The sequence below is a fragment of the Ahaetulla prasina genome, chromosome 1 (assembly GCF_028640845.1).
Source record: "Ahaetulla prasina isolate Xishuangbanna chromosome 1, ASM2864084v1, whole genome shotgun sequence".
NCBI lineage: Eukaryota > Metazoa > Chordata > Lepidosauria > Squamata > Colubridae > Ahaetulla > Ahaetulla prasina.
The window spans coordinates 336,897,721-336,920,798 of NC_080539.1; the positions used below are offsets into that span (position 1 = coordinate 336,897,721).

Below are 23,078 nucleotides of genomic sequence, written 5' to 3' on the forward strand. Positions count from 1 at the left end.
TAAAATAAAGACAATACATTCAATAAAAACAATATTTTAAAAAACTTATTCCAATAGCCTAAATTTAAAATACAATACAAAATATAAAATAAACCCCAATAAAATCCATATTTAAAACCCTATTAAGGGTTAGTTAGTATCTCCGTTAGTAGTAAAATTTTCTAACCGCCCACTGGTTCCACAGTAATGCACCATGTATGCTCGTCTGCGCATGCCTCTCGCACATCATGGATTGGGTTTGGGGGGGGTGCTGCTGGCTACCAGCTCTGCTTGTCTGTTACAGCTGGGTGGTATGGGGGGGAGATGCGTGAGCTATTCTGGGATGAGGGTCTTTTGTTTGCAGTCGCACTATAGCGCCATTTAGTTTCACTTACGTAACGTGAACTAAACTTATGATACAAATAGTATATTTTCAGAAATTTAAATTGTCACGGGGAATTTTATGAAAACCTAATGAAAATGTTTTTAAATAATGCTATGAAAATTTTTTAAAAAGTCAAATTAAAAAAAAGGAAAGTGCTTCAGTATCGGACAAAACCCCTCCCGCCCACCATGAAAGCTGGAACGCCCACTAGTGGGCGGTAGGGACCAGGTTGACTACCACTGTTGTAGAAAGACACTTGGAGCTCCAAATTCTTTTGTGTATGTGTGTAAAAATACTTATAAAATATTTTAGACAGTTTGGAACAGGATAAATGCATTTCAGCATAAGTATTGTATCTGTGACATGGTATTTATCCTACATTTTTTTATTTGTTAAATTTATTTGCCGCCTATTTTGCCCTTGGACTACTCTAGGCAGCTTGCAATAATAAAAATGAAGAAATGAAGTATAAACATAACTGTTCCAAAAGTAATGGAACAGTAGAATAAACAGTGAAAAAGACATTGATACTAGTGCAGTGGACTTTGAAACTCCATTGTGTATACGAATTGGCAGAATATTTTCCTCCATATGGTCTATAAATTGTTTCATTGCTGCTCAGTATGGGGTTAGGATTCATTATCCACATCAACAATTTACTGAGAGTATATTTTCAGCCTCCCACTGAGTTAAACTGTTAGGGTAGCACAACACTGCCTAATGGAATATCCAAGTTGCTATGATTGTTCGTTCACAGCCACAGAAGGCCAAAAGCTCTGGAATTTTGATCTTGCTATGTTTTTGGAACTGAGAATTATTATTGTGTTAAGCCTTGGGTGAAGTTGTCCCAGAGATAGTTTTATTTACCATACTGTTTTTTGAGGTTGATATATGGAAACAGACTTCAAAATATTTTTGCTTGGTTGGTTGGTATCCTTACTTTCTGTCAGAAACATAACAATTCAAAATAAGTGTTGAACAATTTCATTTGTATTCCTTGCTAGATGGACAGAACGTTTAAGCCCAGTGGTTGGCTTACAATTGTTAGATCCATAGCCATTTTCACTACAGGATCTCTCTTTTTATATTCCTCGGTGACCTCTCCCATATCTCGAAGCTTCAAACTATATTTAACACTTAAGTGGGCCAGTTGAAATGATAATGAAAGAATCTTGTGGGTCAGCTGTCAAATATGTATTATATACTGCTCTACAAAACTTAGAGTTGTATTTTTGAAAACAGTATATAACTGTATTATTCTGATTTTCTAGGTGGTAGGTGGAGAGTTCAAATGTGGCCTTCTATACTCATTTTTGCAATTTCTGAAGTCCCAGAATTATATTACCCTATTTCAATGGTAATAGACAATTTCTTCATGGCTTAATTTGTCATTGTTTTTTAAAAAATAAATACTAAAATATTGCATCCTTTCCTTTAAAAACACACACAATTAAAATCGGACTGAAAGCATTCAGCCTACCTTCAGTAGTGATTTCACTGCAGCACTGCATATAACTATAGTATGTCTGTCAAGATTCAAAGTAAAAGAAGTTAATTATTCCTGGTTTAGATTTATAATGCTAAAATTCTCTTACCATAAAGTATTCTAAATAAAAATAAAAAATATTCAATTTGGGGATACTCTGTAGCTTTGGCATGATAATTTATGTGATAACAAGAGGAAAATAAATCTTAGTGTGGCTCACTTCTGAATAGATATATGAAATATCTTTTTTAAGTACAGGTCCCCAACTTATGACTGTCGAGCCCAGAATTATGGTTACAAATAATGGTGGTCGTTAAGTGAGTCACTAGGTGACCACGTCCAATTTTTGTGGCAGTAATTTAATATGGAAGTCATTTTTAAAAAGTCCATTTTCCCCAATGAGCAATTTTTGCTGGCAACTGGAAGTTAATGCTAGAAAACCGTTGAAAAGCATGATCACATGACTGTAGGAAGCTGCAAATAAATGCAAGCTGGTTGCCAAGTGCCCAAAATGTGATAACATGACCATGGAGGGCATGGCCATCAAAATGGAATGTAGGTAGCTCAGGAGGGGCGGGATCTGTCCAGGGGTGAAATTTACTTACCTTCCCTACCAGTTCGCCAATGTGCATGTGCCGTTGTCTGCGCATGCGCAAAGCCTTCTGCTCATGCACAGAGGCTTAAGATGTCACAAAAAAGCAATGGCATGACATCTGCGCAGGTGGGCAGAACCTCCTGTAGCACCGCTACCGGTTTGCCAGAGCCAGATACAACCGGCTGGATTTCACCTCTGGGTCTGTCATAACTTAAAAGGTCACTAAGTAACTAGTCATTAAACAAGGAATGCCTGTATTATTGAATCCCAGAAAAACAGGAGCAGACACAGGAAGTTTTCCTTTTTTGAATTTTCATGAGTGTACACCAAGGGTAAAATGTAAAATTTGTTACTACCGGTTCTGTGGGCGTGGCTTGGTGGCGGGGTAATGTGGCTGGGTGGTCATGGCCAACCTTTTTTTTTTTTTTTACTTTTAAAAGCATTTTTTCTACAACCTTTTCTGCTGAAGAGGTTGTAAAAAATGCTTTTAAAAACCTGTGGTGATCGGGCAACTCAGCTGGGATCGCCAGAAGAAAAAAAAACTTTAAAAGGCGTGATCATTAGAGGCTTTTTAAAAAAAATTTAAAAGCTTTTTTTCGGTAGAAGAAAAAATGCTTTTAAAAGTAAAAAAAACCCTCTAATGATCGTGCGGATCAGCTGGGCATGGGCTGGGAGGGATTTTTGCTACCAGTTCTCCGAACCACCCGCTGCCATTGCCATCAGGCGATCTGATCCAAACTGGGAGCATTTCACCCCTGGTGTACATTAAGATCCAAGGCTTTGGGGGAAAAAAGACATCAGGTAGCAATTGGGAGTGAAATTTCCATCACTATGGCATGTAGTTGGAATGTGCAGCCAGGGGGTTCTTTTGTGCACCAGCCAAAGAAGTCTAGTGTGATGCTATGAATGAAGGAGCGTCTATTTAAGGTTTTTGTTTCACATGGGGATTGGCATTTCTTCTTAAGGCTTGGTCTTGTGTGGTTAGAATTATCCCCTCATGTCACGGGTATCAAACTCACAGCCTCATGTTGCTGTGATGTGATGTTTCACGATGTTTTTCTCCTACGCGGAGCTTGGGTGGGCATGGCCTGCGGCGTGAGGCATCTGGCCCACAGGCCACCAGTTTGACACCCCTGCCTTAGGTCTTTCTTCTGTTTCCCTGCTCTTAGCGATTGCCAGGTGTTATCTGCTTTGCCTGCTTTCTTTTATGTACAAGTAGTCCTCAATTTACATCAGTTCATTTAGTGACTGCTTGAAGTTACAGCAGCACTGAAAAAAGTGACTTAAGACCATTTTTCAGACTTACGATGATTGCTATAGCCTCATGGTCATGTGATCAAAGTCAGACACTTGGCAACTGACTCATAACTTATGATGGTTGCAGTGTCCCAAGGTCATGTGATCACCTCTTGCGACCTTCTGAAGCATAGTCAGTGGGGAAGCCAGATTCACTTAACAGCCGTGTGACTAATTTAACACCAGCTGTGATCTACTTAACAATTGTGGCAAGAAGGTTGTAAAATGAGGCAAAATTCACTTAACAAATGTCTCACTTAGCAACGTAAATTTGGGGCTCAATTGCGGTTGTAAGTTGAGGACTACCTGTATTGGCCTTGCCATGTCTTATTTCTCCAGTACTCAGAAATCCTTCAGGGTGTACTAACTTCATTTAGTCTTCTTCACTGTCCTTCAGATGCTCTTCTGTTATTTCTGATTATTCAATCATGTGGCAGGGAGTTGAATTATTTATTATCTCTTTTATTCATTAAACATGAAACTCAGTCAACTGAACATTTAAAAATGTGTCACAAATACAATTGACTGGTGCTAATAGTTGATACGGGTTGCTGCCAGCGTCCTAAGTATCAACAAAGTATCTTCTCAAAATATATGATGTTCCGAGTAGCGCAGTTTATTGCAGTTCCACTGGTATTATTACAGCGGGACGATAAATATTATTATTATTATTATTATTATTATTATTATTATTATTATTATTATTATTATTACCACCACTACTACTATTACTATTATTACTACTACTACTATTATTATTATTAAATTAAAATGTGTATGCTGCCTAACTCTCAATAACAAGCTAGAATAGATCCAGAGAAGATCAACCAAGATGATAGGGGCCTGGAAGGAAACTGAGGAATGGTTGGAGGCAGGAAAGAATAAAGAAGGCTGTGGAGACAATAATTGCTTTCTTCAAGTATCTGAATGGCAGAGCAGAACTGTTCAGTTGTTCCGGAAAACAGAATAAGAAACTGTGTCCTTAAATTACAAGGGTTAGTCCTAGGAAAGAAAAAGTCTACATGCAAGAGCTGTTTAATAATGGGGAAGCAGTTATGGACTCTGATTCACTGGAGGTGTTTAGGGACTAGAAGACCAATTGTTGAAGATGTTGTACTGATGAATTGGACAGGAATTGGGATTAGATGATCTTCAGAATCCCTTCTAAACTTTATGTTCTATGAAGAGGACTTGTAATATTTGTTTTGAGTAAAATAAGAAGGGAAAGTACATGCTGAATCACATAGTTTTTGGTTGATTCAAGTTGACTCGGTTTACTCAACCTTCCACCCTTTTGAGGTTGGTAAAATGAAGACCCAGACTGTTGGGGGCAATATGCTGACCCTGTTAACCGCTTAGTGAGTGTTATAAAGCACTATGAAGTGGTATATAAGTCTAAGTGCTATTCCTATAGTATTTAAGAACTTATGTGAATCTCTTTATTTGCTCCTGTAAATGCTGAAATTGTTAAAGGCTTTTAGTAATAGGCCAAATCTGCTTAGAGCTGTTGGACACTTGGGGTCTCAGGGTTAAATAAATAAATATATTTGGCCATATTTTTGAAGAGGATAGGAACAGGTGCTGACAAAAACAAAATGAGCTACTAATGATTTAGGAAAGTCCCCTCCGTTTTAAAAAAAAAAGCCATTCTTGTAAATTAGATATCACTACATGTCAAAGCTCTTTAACCTAGTTCTAAGTACAGTGCTCATTTTCTTGCTTTGCTGACCTCAGTGATAACAACAGGAAGAATTTAGAAAGTTGTCATGTGCTATAGTGGTGAGACAAAGTTTGTGAACTCTTTAAAACTATATATAATCTGCAAGATCCACATTAGAACTTCATCTAAATCTTAAGTGATTTTGATTGAACAGTGTACTGTATCATGTTTTTATTGAAGATATTGAGCCAACATTCAATATCTTGATTTGTTATAAAATTTTACATTTAGTAACTAGTAGCAATTATTTAGCAGCAACAAATTCAGTCTTATCTTTCCTGTACCTATTGATCAATGTCCCCCATTGGCTTGGAGATTTTCCTCATTCAATTCATAGATATTTTGGGTCTGCCTATATTTGAGATCATGCCATAACATTCTAATTTAATTGGAACATCAAATTCAAATTTCTGCCTTTAAGTGAATTGATGGATGGTAACTGTAAGAGTGATCTTGGAGTCCTAGGGGGCAATCACTTAAATATGAGCCACCAATGTACTGCAGCTGCCAAAAAAGCCTATGCAGTCCTAGGCTGCAATTCAGAGGGATAGAATCAAGAGCATGTGATGTGTTAATATCACTTTATAATGCTGTGAGAAGATCACACTTGGTATATTGCATCTATAAAAAAAAATACTGAGATCCTAGAAAGACTGCAGAGAAGAGCAACAGAGATAATTAGGAGGCCGAAGGCCATGCCTAGTTTAATGAAAAAAAGGACTAGGGATGACATGATAGAAGTGTTCCAATATCTAACCGGCTGCCACAAAGAAGAGAGGGTCAATCTATTCTCCAAAGCCATTGAAGTCAGGACAAGAAGCAATGGATGGAAACCAATCAAGGAAAGGAACAAACTAGAACTAAGGAGAAATTTCCTGACAGAACAATTGATCAGTGGAACAACTTGTCTCCAGACTGAAAGATTTTAAGGAGAGATTGAATAATCATTTGTCTGAAATGGTATAGGGTTTCCTGCTTGAGCAGGGGTTGGACTAGAAGACCTCCAAGCTCCCTTCCAACTCTGTTATATGATTATTCCAGGACTTCATACCCTTTTTCCAATAAAAACAGTGAATATTGTTTCTGCATTTTCAGTAAAGACATGATACAGTACACCTTTTGGATAGTGTTTGTTTAACCAGAATCCCTTTATTTATTAAGAGGACTTAGAGGAAACTGATCGTGCTGTGAGTCACATTACTGCAGGATTTGTTCTAAATTGCTGCAAAACGACAGAATGTTGGATGACAAAAGGGGAGATCCAGTTTAATCCAGGGACAGCCATGTAAACTCACTGATAAGCTTAAACTTATCAAACTAGTCTATTTAATATATATGCTTTCTTGAATTCCTGGAAAAAAAGGTAGAATATAAATCTTACTGAAAAACAGTTCAACTGACATATACATAGTAATAATTTTTGTAACTTCAACTCTTGCCATTGTGCCAACTTCTGAACATGAGTTTCATATTTAAGTCTCGTGTCTTTTTCCAATCCCCTTTTGATCAATCATTGGGGTTTTTTTTTATCAAAAAGCACAACTATAACTTGTTTCCTGTATGTGTGCTTTCTTTTTTGGTAAAGCTTCCTTTTTCCTGTTTAGTTATGACTCTATAAAGTTAAAACAGTTGGCTTTGTTCAAACTGTTAATGTGTACTTCTCCTTTGCAAATTGAAACTACAGTGTAGTATTTGTACTGGACAAATCATTAGTACTCTGATTTTCTCCAAAAATACATTGACTAGTTTCTGTGATGGCAGCAAGGTAAGATTTTGACAAGCCTGCTAAGAATGAGAGACTAATACTCTGTATTATGACAAGTAAGAATTCAAATCTGAAATCATCAGCCTAAAAGTAAATTTAGACTTATTTATCATTAAAGCGTGATTTTTTTTAGTCTTCAGATTGTGGTTGAAGATTAAATTTCATTTGTTAGTTAGTGTGCCTACCTAGTTATCTACCTTTCTCATTTTAATGAATCTTACTGATTTTAAAAAAATGTTGTCTTAAACTGTCTTTATTGTATGATATGAACTGAATGCCATTCTGTTTAAATCCATGAAATGATTTTGCCATGTGCTGTTAAACATGTCATGCAAGTTGCATATAGAATTGCTACAAATTTTGCAACATTACTAATTCAGATAATCAATTCTAAACAGTTTAACTTGCTGTTCTAATTAATCAAATATATTTACAGAACTATTTCTTTAATGCTGTTTTCCGTGTCAGTGTTTATTTGTGGCACTGAAAACTAGCAGCTATTCCTTAATATTATATATTTAAGTCTTTGCTTTTTTAAAGAAAATCAGAAAATCACCACTTCTTTACCATACTGTTAAATAGTAAGCAAAAAGATTATCTGGGGAGATGAGCATTACTTGGCCTTTGGGTTATCTAACCTGCAAGCTCTTGAGTTTAGCTCTTTCATTCCCTTCTCAATAACTGCAGGTGCCTCTGTTGATATGTATACAAATAACATTCTGTCTTAGTTATCCCCTTCTTTCTCCTAAGCCAGAGGATAAAGATATGTTTATATGCTTGTATTGTATTATATTCCAGCTGAAGTTCCTACATATCTGATGCTATCTTAGCTATCTCATATTCACCCTAAATGGGAAGATATATGGTGGATGAGATTACCATGAGGAACCACTTGAAGTGATTCATCCCAGAACTCAAGGAAGTTATTTAGGCAGAATTTGAACCTTGACTCATTCAGACTGCATAAGGAAAGGAAAAAATCAAGACATGGTCTTGATCTTGTTTTCCATTCTGTCTCCACAATATAAATACATGTTTAAAATTAAATGTTCAGCTACGAAAGAGCAAATATTCAGCAAAAATATTTTTGCTGAATATGAGCAAAATGTTCAGCTACAGACAAAGCAAATAGTTTTACTTCTCATATTCCTTGAAATAACAAGATATGTTTGTAATTTTTTTCACTTTGGGGAAAGAACAATGACATACCTACCACTGTGACTACTTGGTTCTCTCTTGTAGATAGTAAGTTTAGAATAAGCATTGATGCTGCGAATTGGAAGAAAGAAGCTCACTCTTTGGAACATTCCTTTGTAAGATTTTGAATCAATGGTTAATTTTCCATGGACTGAATTTGATTTATGAGCCATCAAGTTGACTCTTAGAGTTGAATTTACCTAAAAGCATTTGTCCCCAACTTGGCTCTTCAGGTCTTCCAATGGTGCACCTCTTAGAGCTGTAATTGAGGCCATCCATACTGATGCTGGTTATTTTCAACTACCAGTGTCATCAGTGTAGTGCAGGTTGTGGTTGATTTTTTTCAATTTTAAGACCTTTCTCATCTTCCTTCAATCCTGCTCCCTTAATATATTTTCCAAATGTAAGTTGAATAAATAATAGGAGAGTATACAGCTTTGTCTCATTCCTTTGCCAGCTTGGGCCCAATCTATTTTGCCACATTCTGTCTGTACTGTGACTTTAGAAAAGGTGGAAGAACATGAAACATTATTTAGGGCTCAGATGCCCCTCAGTTTTATTTTCCTTTTCTGTGAAATTAAGGATATTGTATAATAGTTTGCACATTGCATACGGAGATTCTCAATCATCCAGGTCATGGTTGTCCCAAGGTACTTTTCAAAAGACAATTTGACTTTTTGGAGTTTTTTTCCTTGAAAACATTTCATTTCTCATTCAAAAAGCTGCTCCATTTCTGATTGAATGGTGGGGAATAGAAGTATTCCCCACCATTCTGTTCCCCACCATTGTATTCTATTCCCTATCATTCTTCTATTCCCCACTATTCAGTCAGAATTGAAGAAGCTTCTTGGAACAGAAGTGAAATGTTTTCAAGGGAAAGAAACCAAGAAAGTCTAGCTGCTTTTGGAAAAGCACCTTTGGTGGCTTCCACATTCTATGAAGTCACCTTTCTTTAGTAGTGGTGTGTAGATTGTCCTCTTCCAATCTCTTGGCCACTGTAACATTCTCCAGATTTTCTAGCATAGGTTGATTACAAGCAGTCCTCTACTTACAACCACAATTGCTACCAGAATTTCTATTGCTAAGGAAGGTAGCTGTCAAGTGAGTTTGCATCTGATTTTACAACCTTTCTGTCACAGTTGTTAAGCAAATCACTGCAATTGTTAAGTAAATCATTCAATTGTTAAGTGAATCCAGCTTCCCTCATGAACTTTGTTTGTCAGAAGCTTGCTGGGAAGATGGTGAACACATGAATGATGTGGATGATTGCAAATACATGCTGGTTGCCAAGTTCCCATATTTTGATTGCATGACCATGGGAATGCTTTGATGGCCATAAGTGTGAGGACTGGTAATAAGTCATTTTTTCAGTGCCATTATAGTTTTGAATGATTGCTAAATGAATTATTGTAGGTTGAAGACAACATATATAAAACCTTTACTGATTCTTCTTTTATTTTTCCCATAAATTTTCTATGAGTGTTACATCAGCTTCTTTAGCCTTCTGACTTGGTAATGATCAGACCTAACTTTCATCTTCCAGTATTAGAGATTCCTGTAAGTAGGGATCATATTCTAAGATAGGTTGGCATCTCTGTATATTCCTTCCATCTTAGAATCTTCTTTGCATAAGTTACTATCAGTCCAGTGATCTTCTTTAGCATATCAGTTTGAGGTTGGAACCTCAGATTTCTACAGTAGCAGTATAATTAAGATGTCAGTGCTTTGCCATTGTAACATGATTCCGTGTCTCTTTTTGTGGCCAATTTCCTACTATTTTGAAGTCGGGCACCAACAATATAAAATAGAGGCACCATAGTTAAATCAAGTCTGTTTGGAGGAGAATCCTGAAACATTAATTATCAGAAGTAGTATTGAAATTAACTTTACCTCTATTAGTTGGCTTGTTCATAAGATAGATAGGGCCAAAGTCTGATGGGTATAAACTACAGATGTCACAACTGAGCAATTTCAATTGATCAAATAACCAAGTGACCAGGTCACATTTATTTATTTATTTTTACTAGGGAAGATGGACTTTTTTTCTAATCATGTTATCTTTATTTTAATGATTTTATGGGGATTGAACCAATCACCATCAGGAAAGAACCTCAGAATACAAGTGGAGATCAATGATTCCAAGTGAAGAACTTAAATTAATGATAGCCTTTTTATATTGAGTTATAGAATAACCTGTGTATGTAATTGTTAAATTACATCCTGTAATATGTATGTTGGGAATTGTCTCCGTTCAAAAATCAAGTTCAATTTATTTTGAGGTGTAAAGTCTCTTGAAAGTCAGCATAAAATACCTTTTGATTCACTGCACATCTATGTCAATAACCTTTGGATCTCTACATTATAATGCTGAGTATGGCTTCAAGTAACGTCATACTATCTGTTGTGAGATCCTGTTTTGCAGACTTTTCAGATTCAATATTCAGCTATTGAATATGTGATGAATTTACTCATAATTTTCTTTAAAAAGTAGAAAATCACTTTGCACTTTTGTTTTGAATCATGTACTGATACATCTTTTGTCTCTTTCATCATGCAATTTCCTCATACTTACTTGGTTCTGATGTGTAATCTATTCTAGTGATAGTTCAAATTCCTCAATAACTCAAAAAGAATCTTCTACAATCTTCTCAAACCCACTGTCACTCCATGAGCACTTTAGAAACAGTTAGGTGTTAAGTAGCTGTTGTGTAACAGAAAGATTGCTGAAAGCTGTTCTCTGAAGTGGTTTACTGGTAAGGTTCATCTCAAAATCATTGAAATGTGAAAATTTAAACTTTCAAAAGCTATTTGCAAGAGAGTCTCTATTTACACATACTGTATCATTTTAGGACAGTAGAATTAAACTTTTCATTTAGTACCTTATAGATATTTCCAGGCATAAACTGAAGTGCTTTGAAGAGTTTGAGTTTTCAAAATTGTCCAACTATATTTTCAAAAATTAGAGCATGCAAACAGAGTTAAAAATGTGTTGAACTTGAACAAAAGATATACATACGCATTGGGTCAAGTCAAAACAATTATTTGGGCCAAATAACATTTGGCAGTCTCTGGTAGCTTCTTATAAAGTTTTGTTCAAGTCAAGCTTGACTGGCGATGAATTCATGTCCACGTAGCTTTCTTGTCAGCTACACAGATATAGTTTGCCTTACATCTTGTGTTTTGTCTTGTTTTTGACTTCCTGGTTAGCCCAGTTATTCCTAAGAAATCCCATTCAGGTTCTAAATATCATCCATTTACTTGGGCAAGTGGCATTAAAAGGCAGATTATCTCTGATATGAAAAGTTATTTTAGAGTTATACTACTTTGCTCTGTAATTAAATTAAAAGGTAAAGGTTCCCCTTGCACATATGTGCTAGTCGTTGCCGACTCTAGGGGGCGGTGCTCATCTCCGTTTCAAAGCCGAAGAGCCAGCGCTGTCCAAAGGCGTCTCCGTGGTCATGTGGCCGGCATGATTCAACGCCAAAGGCGCACAGAACGCTGTTACCTTTCCACCAAAGGTGGTCCCTATTTTTTCTACTTGCATTTTTACGTGCTTTCGAAACTGCTAGGTTGACAGAAGCTGGGACAAGTAACGGGAACTCACCCCGTTACACGGCAGCACTAGGGATTCGAACCGCTGAGCTGCCAACCTTTCGATTGACAAGCTCAACGTCCTAGCCCCTGAGCCACCGCGTCCCACAGTGCTCAATTACATTTGCTCAATTCAACCAATCTTGTTTTACATTAAGCTTACATTATTGTATATTTTTCCTAAAAATTTCCATAACTAATTTTATTTTAATTAACTGTTTAATATATTATCTCTTCGGAGTAAGTGGATTGCAGCAACAGGCATGTGGCTTCTTACCTCTGTCATACTAGGTAACATTGGTCAGCTGTGCATCCTGTATAATCTCAGGGTTGTTGTTGTTGTTTTTTGTTAAACAGCCATACTAAATGCAGCTTTGGCCAATTCTAGTACAGTCAGAACCATAGGTTTATGATTTCCTGTTGGCTTGAGAGAAAAAAATATTACTGCATTCACATACATTAGTTAAAAAAAATCTGGTTAACCAACAGGAATTAGATCTGCTTGTTATAAAGAAGAAACTCATTTTTTCCCATAGCTTCCCCAACTGTAGAATGTACTGCTGAAGTTTTATGTGACTGGTGTGATCTATTTTGCTTATAAGCAGGTATTGTGGTCCAGCTGTGTTTGGACTAATATTACAGATACATAATTTGGCACTTATCTGCTGCCGTACGTTAGAGAGGAATGATAAATTGTCTCATCCTCTTCAGTACTGATATCTGCTTGCATATTGTTTAATATGATTTTTTTTCTTGGCTTTTGTTCTTTTTTCTGCTTGAACAAAAATATGAAACTGTATGTCTGTTCAGGGCTGTTTCTCAGAGGCTCTGATGAATGAGATGTTACAGAAAGCTTCGAGAATCCTGCTGGTCTTCTGGGACAGTTTTTTTTGTTTCTCTGGAGCAATGTTTCTCAACCTTAGCAACTTTAAGATGTGTGGATTTCAACACATAAAATTCACTAGCCAGTATTCTGGTTTGGGAATTCTGGGAGTTGAAGTCCACAGACCTTAAAGTTACAAGGTTCAGGGAACACTGTTGCGGCGTATGGTGGAGCAGGGGGAATGAGCAGGGATATTGGAGAGCCAGTTTATGTTAATGTTTAAAGGTGCTGTCTTAGAAACCAGGAGATGAGAGTTCCAATCCTGCCTTGGGCATGAGAAAGCCAGCTGGATGACTTTAATCCAGTTGCTCTTCTCAACCAAACCCATCTCATGTGGCTGTTTTTGTAACAAAAATAAAAGGATGAAGGGGAGTATTATGGATATTTGGTACCTTGATTTAATTATCAAGTAACAAAGGTCGGTTAAAAATCTAATAAATGAAATAAATACAGCACCCTTGGTAGTGGTGATGGTAATACAGATCTATGTGGACAACTAGCGAGCTCTCAAAGTAACATGAAGATGCCTCCACCCTACCAGGTCTCTTGATCTTGCCTAAGAAAAACAAATATGCAAGTTACTGAGATATTTAAAAAACAGGACTTATTTAACAAAAGGGGAATAAGAAAAAAAGTATTAGGTCTCTAAATAACAAAATCAGAACAGTGGATCTAACAGAGTAAGGAAATAATTCTAAAAATTATCCTTGTTTGTATACCTCAGGAGATAATTGTAGTCCATTTATTCAGTTAATAGTAAAGCAGCTGTCACCATGAAAGATTGGGGGGAGGTGCTGTTATTTCAGTCCTTCCCTTGTATAGCTTCATTTTGGGGCGGATGCCTGTTTCTTTCTACTTTCCAGAATCTCTTTCAGCCATTTGCATTAAAAAAAAGTTTAAGGACATCTAATTCTTGATCATCTAAAATCAAAATTTGCTGTATTTCAAGCATTCCAGAAAGGCTGCATGCACAGTCTTAAGCTCTTCCTCAAATTTCAGATGTATTGGAAAATTTCATTTGGCTGCAAATGCCAACACCAGCACATCAGAGGAGGCTGCACTGTTATCATATAAACCTAACTAAACTATACTTCACTGAAGCAAATGGAAGAAAAAGGTTTGAGGTCATTGTAGAACTTTGTAAGGCTTGAGAGAATATGAAGATAAAGAAACGTTTTTCAGCCTTCTAGCACTATATATTGTAAAAAGTTGCTTCACATTGTTGACCGTGTTAACTTAATTATTTTCTTTACTGCTTGGCAGAATTTTTCTGTACAGTCTCGAACAGAGAATACTTTTTCCAGTCATAGAACTATCCCAAAGTTATTTATATCTTATGGTAACTGAACCAAAGTTCTGCATGCCTAAGTGATATACTGAATTACAACCTTGGGCAAAATACTTTTTGTTTTGGTGCTATAATTTGGCTTAAAATGATGAGGGTTGAGGTACAATCCACCAGGAACATCTTCTGCTCAAAATGAATGAGTATTATGATGCTGTGACTCATTTCCTGCCACATGCGAAAACAGATCTATAGCTGCTGCACAAACCATCAGCCCCAGCTCTTCCTTCTCCTCCCCTTTGTATGGCATCACATTATTTTGGTACACAATTTCATTGCCTTTCCTCAAATTCACTGGGACTTTGGAAAATCATTGCTGAATGATATTACATCATGTTATACAAACCCAGACATCTCAAAGCAGCAATATAGGGCAGCTTTTTTGCAGCAATCTTACCACCTACCATAGTGCCTCATTCAGTCCCTAAGGAAATTAGACTGGGTAAGATTGATTGTGCTTCAAGTGTTGTCATGTGTTTTTAAAAACTGCCATTTACTTAAAACAAAAGTTGTAATCCCAGCAGTCACTATTAATCATGCAGTGTATTACAATATACATATTGTTTAGTGCCGGTATTTAGGATCGTTTCCAGAATAATCTTTCACTGTTTCCTTTTTCTACACAGTGATGATTCTTGCCAAGTTTGTGATTCAGGAGAAATATGTTCTAAGTACTTGGTTGGCCTCATCCTGGGAATTACACATACCCATAAGACCATTAGTTGTTTCAAAAGTTGGCTCCTTGATATACTAGAAACCAGAAATCCAATAATTAGAATAGAAAGCTCACAACTGCAAACATAAGCTTCAAGGATATAATTCCTTCTAATCATCACAGATATTTTCTTTTTGCCATTAATATAAATAGATAGAATAGAATAGAATAGAATAGAATAGAATAGAATAGAATAGAATAGAATAGAATAGAATAGAATAGAATAGAATTTTATTGGCCAAGTGTAATTGGACACACAAGGAATTTGTCTTGGTGCATATGCTCTCAGTGTACATAAAAGAAAAGATACGTTCATCAAGGTACAACATTTACAACACAATTGATGGTCAATATATCAATATAAATCATAAGGATTGCCAGCAACAAGTTATAGTCATACAGTCATAAGTGGAAAGAGATTGGTGATGGGAACTATGAGAAGATTAATAGTAGTGCAGATTCAGTAAATAGTCTGACAGTGTTGATGGAATTATTTGTTTAGCAGAGTGATGGCCTTCGGAAAAAACTGTTCTTGTATCTAGTTGTTCTGGTATGCAGTGCTCTATAGCGTCGTTTTGAGGGTAGGAGTTGAAACAGTTTATGTCCAGGATACGAGGGATCTGCAAATATTTTCACGGCCCTCTTCTTGATTCGTGCAGTATGCAGGTCCTCAATGGAAGGCAGGTTGGTAGCAATTATTTTTTCTGCAGTTCTAATTATCCTCTGAAGTCTGTGTTTTTCTTGTTGGGTTGCAGAACCAAACCAGACAGTTATAGAGGTGCAAATGACAGACTCAATAATTTCTCTGTAGAATTGGATCAGCAGCTCCTTGGGCAGTTTGAGCTTACTGAGTTGGCGCAGAAAGAACATTCTTTGTTGTCCTTTTTTAATGATGTTTTTGATGTTAGCTGTCCATTTGAGATCTTGTGATATGATAGAACCTAGAAATTTGAAGGTTTCTACTGTTGATACAGATGGATCATTGGAGATGCAGTCATTGGTATACAGAGAGAAGAGAAGTGGGGAGAGCACACAGCCTTGGGGGACCCCTGTGCTAATTGTACAGGTATTTGATGTGATCTTGCTTAGCTTCACCTGCTGCTTCCTGTTTGTTAGGAAGCTTGTGATCCACTTACAAGTCTGTTCCGGTACCTGTAGCTGGTTTAGCTTAGTTAGAAGAATGTCTGGAATGATGGTATTGAATGCTGAACTAAAGTCTACAAAAAGGATCCTTGCATAGGTCTTTGGAGACTCAAGATGTTGTAGGATGTAGTGCAGAGCCATATTAACAGCATCATCTGTTGATCTATTTGCTCGGTATGCAAATTGCAAGGGGTCTAACAGCGGATCCATGATGGTTTTCAGGTAGGAAAGCACTAGCCTTTCAAAGGTTTTCATGACTACAGATGTTAAAGCAACTGGTCTGTAGTCATTCAGTTCCTTGATGGTGGGCTTCTTCGGCACTGGGATAATGGTAGAGCGTTTGAAGCAAGAAGGAAAATAACACATCTCTAGTGATTTATTGAAAATATGGGTGAAGATGGGGGCCAATTGATCAGCACAGACTTTTAAGCAAGAAGGAGTTATTTTGTCTGGGCCTGGAGCTTTTCCTGGCTTTTGTCTGTGAAATAGGTCCTGCACTTTCTTTTCTGTGATCACTAGGGGTTGTGAACCCAATGAAATGGGGTCAGTTGTAGGAGGCTTGGCTGTTGTTGGTGTGTCTGAGATGAGGGTTGTGGAGATAGGTGGCTGTAGTTTCCTTTCAAACCTGCAGTAAAACTCATTCAGGTCATCTGCCAGTTGTTGATTACTTTCAGTCTGGGAAGGAGGTTTGCCATAGCCAGTGATATTTTTAAGAGTTTTCCACATGTTTGCTGGTTCATTTGCTGAAAACTGATTCTTTAGCTTTTCAGAGTAGCTTCTTTTTGCTGCTCTGATCTCCCTTGTTAGTGCATTTCTGGCCTGATTGTACAGCATTTTATCACCTTTTCTGTAGGCGTCCTCTTTGGAATATCGTAGCTGCTTAAGTTTAGGTGTAAACCAAGGTTTGTTGTTACTGTGTATTCGCAGTTCCTTGTAGGTACACACAGGTCTTCACAGAAGCTGACATATGATGTTACAGTATCTGTGAATTCATCCAGGTCTGCAGAGGTATCTTTAAAAATATTCCAATCAGTGCAGTCAAAACATGCCTGTAGCTTTAATTTTGATTCCTCCGTCCAGGTCTTCACTGATTTAATTATTGGTTTTGTGGCTTTAAGTCTTTGCCTGTAAGCAGGTACAAGGTGAATCATGCAATGATCAAAGTGTCCTACAGCTGCACGTGGTAAAGACCAATAGGCATCTTTTAGTGTTGTGTAGCAATGGTCTAGAGTATTCTTGCCTCTAGTGGGACAATTGACATGCTGAAAGTATTTTGGTAGCTCTTTCCTTAAGTTTGCCTTGTTTAGATCTCCCAAAACAATGGCCAGTGAATGTACATGTACATTGTACATTGTACATTGTGAATGTAAATGTACATGAACTAAAAAACTGGAGATCTTTCCTATCACTTTTGATAGCTCTATCTATTTTGTGAATTCTGGGGGATGGATACAAATTTAGTTAGGACTAACTTAGATGACAAGTATTAATTAGTATTAACACTGCATGATAGGAGTCTTTGTCAGGAGACAAATCCTGATCAGGATTTTTAAAAGGAGAAAAAGGAGTCATCGTGTGTGAGGACTTTTTTCCATTATTCAGCATAAAAAACTTCCCTTTATCTGCCACTATTGAGCCTAGTAGTAGGAAATGCAATATACAGGGATCTATAGCTTTCTGATCCTTTTCTTTTTGGAAAGGCTTCCAATGACTGTGAGTAGACTTGAATTAGGATATCATCAGTTGTTGCCCAACATTTTGACCTCTGTACTGCACTGGCTCTTCTATAACATTAGAGCAGGGGTGTCAAACTCAATTTCATTGAGGGCCGCATCAGGATTGTGTTTGACCTTGGGGGCAGGATGCGCATGGCCAGGGTGCATGTGGCAGCAGGAGGCAGTCACAACTGAAAATGGAGCAAGCGTGTCAAGCATGTGTGGTGGCAACCAGGTGAGTACAAAGGCAAATGTGTCTTGCCTACCGTCAAGCATGGTGGTGAGAATGTCATGATCTGGGACTTCATGAGTGCTGCCGACACTGGGGAGCTACAGTTCACTGAGGGAACCATGAATGCCAACATGTACTGTGACCAGTGGTGGGTTGCTACTGGTTCAGGTGAACTGGTGGCAGCAGCAGGAGGCCCCGCCCACTCACCCGGATGTCTCTGCACATGCGAAGAAGCATCACGCGCACAAGCACACACACGCCCACAAGCGAACTGGTAGCAACAGGATTTGAAACCCACTACTGACTGTGACATACTGAAGCAGAGCATGATCCCCTCCCTTCAGAGACTGGGCCGCAGGGCAGTATTCCGATATGATAATGATCCCAGCACACTTCCAAAACGACCACTGTCTTGCTAAAGAAGCTGAGGGTAAAGGTGATGGACTGGCCAAGCATGTCTCCAAACCTAAACCCTATTGAGCATCTGTGGAGCATCCTGAAATGGAAGGTAGAGGTGCTCAAGGTCTGTAACATCCACCAGCTCCGTGACATCGTCATGGAGGAGTGGAAGAGGACACCAGTGGCAACCTGTGAAGCTCTGGTGAACTCTATGCCCAAGAGGGTTAAGGCAGTGCTGGAAAATAATGGTGGCCACACAAAATATTGACACTTTGGGCCCCATTTGTTGCCGCTAGTTTAGACATTAATGGCTGTGTGTTGCATTATTTTGAGGGGACAGCACATTTATACTGTTATACGAGCTATATAGTCACTACTTTACATTGTAGCCAAGTGTCATTTCTTTAGTGTTGACACATGAAAATTTACAAAATGTGAGGGGGTGTACTGTGATATACTGTAATTGTTGGTATGACATGTAATGATAGAAGGACTGTCATAATTTCATGATAGAATCCTACCATCTATTGTGAGCTTTTAAATAAATATTAGCGTAAGAGTGGAAGCTCCTGAAGCAGTGTGGAAACAGGCTTTTAGGCTTTACTATGAGAGTTTAGTAGAGGAGAAATTGAAATGTGAAAAAGCATTCTAGTGTTGTGAGTCTGGTAATAACTTGTATATACAGTCCTGTCTGCGTTGAGCTATAAAAGAAAAAAGGTTTTTAAAATCTGAAATTAGAACCCAGCAGTATATAATGATATGGCTTATCCATTATGATCTCCACATTTGTAGCACCATAAGAACATGAGTGTCATCTTAGATAACACCAGTGATAACAACAGGATGGCATTCTGTGCCCAAATTGCCAAACCAGATGCTTTCCGGACGCCCCATGATGTTAACCAGAGAGTGATAACCTTTTCTTGCTATTTTAATATAGCAGCCAATATTTAAGGGAATGGTAAACAGCTCTTTAGACTACTAGCCCCTGATAGCCCAATCTTCCAGGCCCTTTTTGAAATATTCTAAATTGGTAGTCATCACTGTAATTGTACAATGAAATTATACATTGTTTAAAGATATATATATTTGTGTATTTGCATGTGTGTGCACATACACATTTTTTGGCGGAGGGGGGGCTTCTCAATCTCCATAATATCCTCTTTTAGGTATGTACACAATGTTCCAATAGAGTCACTATGATTTTGCAATATTGATACTTTATTTTAAAATCTCCAAATTTTGGCTCCCCCCGTTACCTTCTGAGTTGATATTTTCTTTGACTTATTTACCACAACTCCAGGATACCTTCCCCAATCAGCTGCTCCCAACTGCCAGCAACTTTCAACCCATTCATTAATGTATGAAGTTTGCATTTTTCTGCTGATGTATGGTACATTACTCTGCGTGGAACCACATTTGACATCTGGCACTCATTCATTTATATAGTTTGGAGAAATATTTTTGGAGCTCTTCGCGGTATATTTTATTTTTCCTGTTGTGATAAATTTTTGTAGTGTTGGCAAATCTGGCTACCTCTGTGCTCAAATGAAGTAGCAAAACAAATAAAAATGTTCTGGCCCCAGTGTTCAAGTCTCTCCAGTATACATTGCAGAGCATTAATTGAAGTTTGGCTAAATTAGAGTTCCAGTTCTCATACCAACAACTCCACTAGATTAAACTGTAATTCTAGTCACACTCTTATCTTGATCAATATTTACTTTTCTATTTTTAGAATTATTTTGTGATTGCATTCTTCTGTCTTAGAATGCAATCGCTATGTGAAATACACTATAAGAGGACTATAACTTAAGAAGTGCTTTTAATCTTAACTGTAGCACTTGTTTTCATTGTTTTTTAAAACATTTGTAGCTTAAAAAGTAGATTAGGAAGGAGGTGATACAACAAGAAAAGAAAAAAAAAATTTGTCCTTTTATTTCTCTGCTTAGAATTACTGCTACTAGTTTGCTTAACAAGTATCCAGTATTGCTATTTACAGACATCAGTAGTGTAATACAAGAAACATTTTTCTTTCACATAAAAAGCTGGGTCTTTTTCATTAAAAATAAAACAAAATGAAGTTTCTACATAGAAAGAAGATTGGCTAAGAATTGTCTTGGTTGGTTTTTTATGTTTATTAGGTGTGATAATTTAAATTGTTTAATTACTTTTTTAATATATGTATAATTAAATGAGGTTAGATTTCTCTGATTTAGCTGGCAGCAATTTAAAAAATCCCTCTTCAAACAATTTGTGTGTTGGATATATACAAACTGGTATTTGGGCAATAGGACTTTCTGTACTTTTCTTCATTTGCATTGTATCTCCAAAATTTCTTTGGTGATCTTTGGGAACTGGAAAGCACAAAAACAATCTAGTTTGTCATTCCATTTCTTCTATTGACAGGCAAACTCAAATTCTTAAATCCTGTAAGGAGAAGTTCTGCTGTGAACAGTCTTCTTAGCACTTCCCTTGGAACTTACAATGTTTAAGTAAGGATGAATGGCTTGTAAGAAAATTGAGATTGATTAAGTCCCGGGCTTCAGATAAGCCTATGAAACAAACAGAGTTTCTTCTACATTGGAGTTTTTATTTTTTTTAGTATATACAACAGTATATACAAGCATAAGCATGAAAGTAGCTATATAACATATAAGCATATATATATAAGCATAAGTATGCAATAACTATACTAATTGGATATAATGAAAGGAAACAATAAGACAGGAGCGGTAGGCACATTTGTGCTCTTATGCATGCTAAATGTTTATGCACGCTTACGTTCTCTAAAGGAAGTACAAGCAGTAGGCAAGATCAATGTTCCCCTCTGATAGCACAAATCAGTACAACCAGGCCAGCATTACAGAAATCTCTGAAGGTGTGAAACTGGGTAGGGATCCTATTTTAGCACATAGTATGTATTTTGTATGCATACGGTCATTTTTAAATATTTCGTTTTACAGGCTAGAGAGAATGTGTGAACCAGTCCTTTCATTTCATGTGTTCATAAGTCTGCTTCATGCTTGTTTTAGTCATCATTGGAAAAAACAAAAACGAATTTGCATTTAAACATGAAAATATTTGTTTTACACAGACAGTGTATTCTTCTATGCATTTTATCCAAAACATAAAATGTAGAGACTACAAGATAATGTTCAGATTTCCATTGGTGAAGTTTGAATTGAATCATTTCATTTAAAATGCAAATAGACATTCGCATTTCCCCGAAAATAAGACCCTGTCTTGTATTTTTTTTGAACCCTGAAATAAGGGCTTGGCCTTATTTTCGGGGAGATCTTATTATTTTGGGGTGCATTGAGCAAGACGAAGTTTATTTATTTATTTATTTTATTTGTCACAACAATATATGTAGGCATCATACAAAAAGATTATATAGTATATAAACATATATATGAGTAAATATTAGGAGGTATAAGCGCATATATATATATATATATATATATGTATATATATATATATATATATATATATATATATATATATATAGGTCTTTGGTTGTTCGGGTTTTCTCCGTGTAAAATTGGAAGTGTCTTGGCGACGTTTCGAAGTCTCATTCGTCATCTTCAGGCTTCAGCTTTGTGCTTCTGGGAGCAATGTGTGATCGCAGCTGTTTCTTCCTTTTAACTGCTAGTGGGGTTTGAACTGATTGGGTGGGAGCTTGGCTGTGCTCTGATTGGATGGGGGTTTTTCTGTGCTCTGATTGGCTGGGGGTGTGTCCTGTGTTGGTGGGGGCTTGGTTGTGCTCAGTCTAGTCTGTGCTGCAGGGGGATTTGAGCTGGTGAGCTGCATAGCTGTTGTTTGGCTTTGTGGTCGTGCTACATCTTCATAGTGGGTGTCAGTCTGCTGCATGAATGGATTGGAGGGGTTTGAAATGGCTAATGTTGCAGCTGCGGTCTGGCTTCTGGTCCTTGGTCGTGCTTCATGATCAGTGTGGGTTTGGGTCTGCTTTCTGGGTGGATGTGGATCTGACCAGGACCTATGAAAAACTAGAAGTCCAAAGAGCTTCCATTTTATGTGACCTCGCATTCCTACGAAACTGCCGCGATCAAAATTTAATCCCCAAATGCTTCCAATTGAAATTCCACTCCAACTCTGCAGCCACCAAACGCATCCTAAAAAGAACAGAATTGGCCTTAATCAGAAATGAACTTCACACAAAAAGATTCCTCCTAGATCAAATCAACAAAGATCTCCTCACACTTCACCTCAAACTCAGCAACAAGATGCACCCTGCACTTTGTTAGCATCATCAACCCCGATGATGCTAACAAAATCAGACTCGAGATCTCCAACATCCTCTGCACCAGCAAGCCACCCAAAAGCAACTTACCCAAAGAGGAACAGACAGCACTACTTAACCTGAAAAAAGATACCAGCATAATAATCCTACCAGCAGACAAGGGCAATGCCACGGTGGTTATGAACACATCTGACTACCAAACCAAATTAACCAACCTACTCCAAGACCCTGCATACAAGCCCCTAAACACAGACCCCACCACCTACCTAGAAAAAACCACTAGATCCAAAATAAAAGCCTCCCCCATCAGCGAAGAAATCCAACAAAGAATCATTCCCAGAGAAAATCATCCAGATGCCCTAAGCTCTATG

General features: G+C 37.4%; 1 protein-coding gene across 9 annotated transcripts in view; it reads left to right on the forward strand.

Annotated features, from left to right (window-relative positions):
• The window catches only part of EVL (Enah/Vasp-like), a 174,838-nt gene that overhangs the window by 73,581 nt on the left and 78,179 nt on the right, over positions 1–23,078 (forward strand). Inside the window, exon 1 of one of the 9 annotated variants that reach the window (XM_058162689.1) lies at positions 7,107–7,226. The exons of 7 other annotated variants lie outside the window; for them this stretch is intronic. In XM_058162689.1, the coding sequence (XP_058018672.1) occupies positions 7,216–7,226 (11 nt within the window). In that variant the 5' untranslated portion in view covers positions 7,107–7,215. Of the gene's footprint in view, positions 1–7,106; positions 7,227–20,915; positions 20,939–23,078 lie in introns of those variants that run through there. One more of the 9 variants, XM_058162690.1, reaches the window with a different exon arrangement.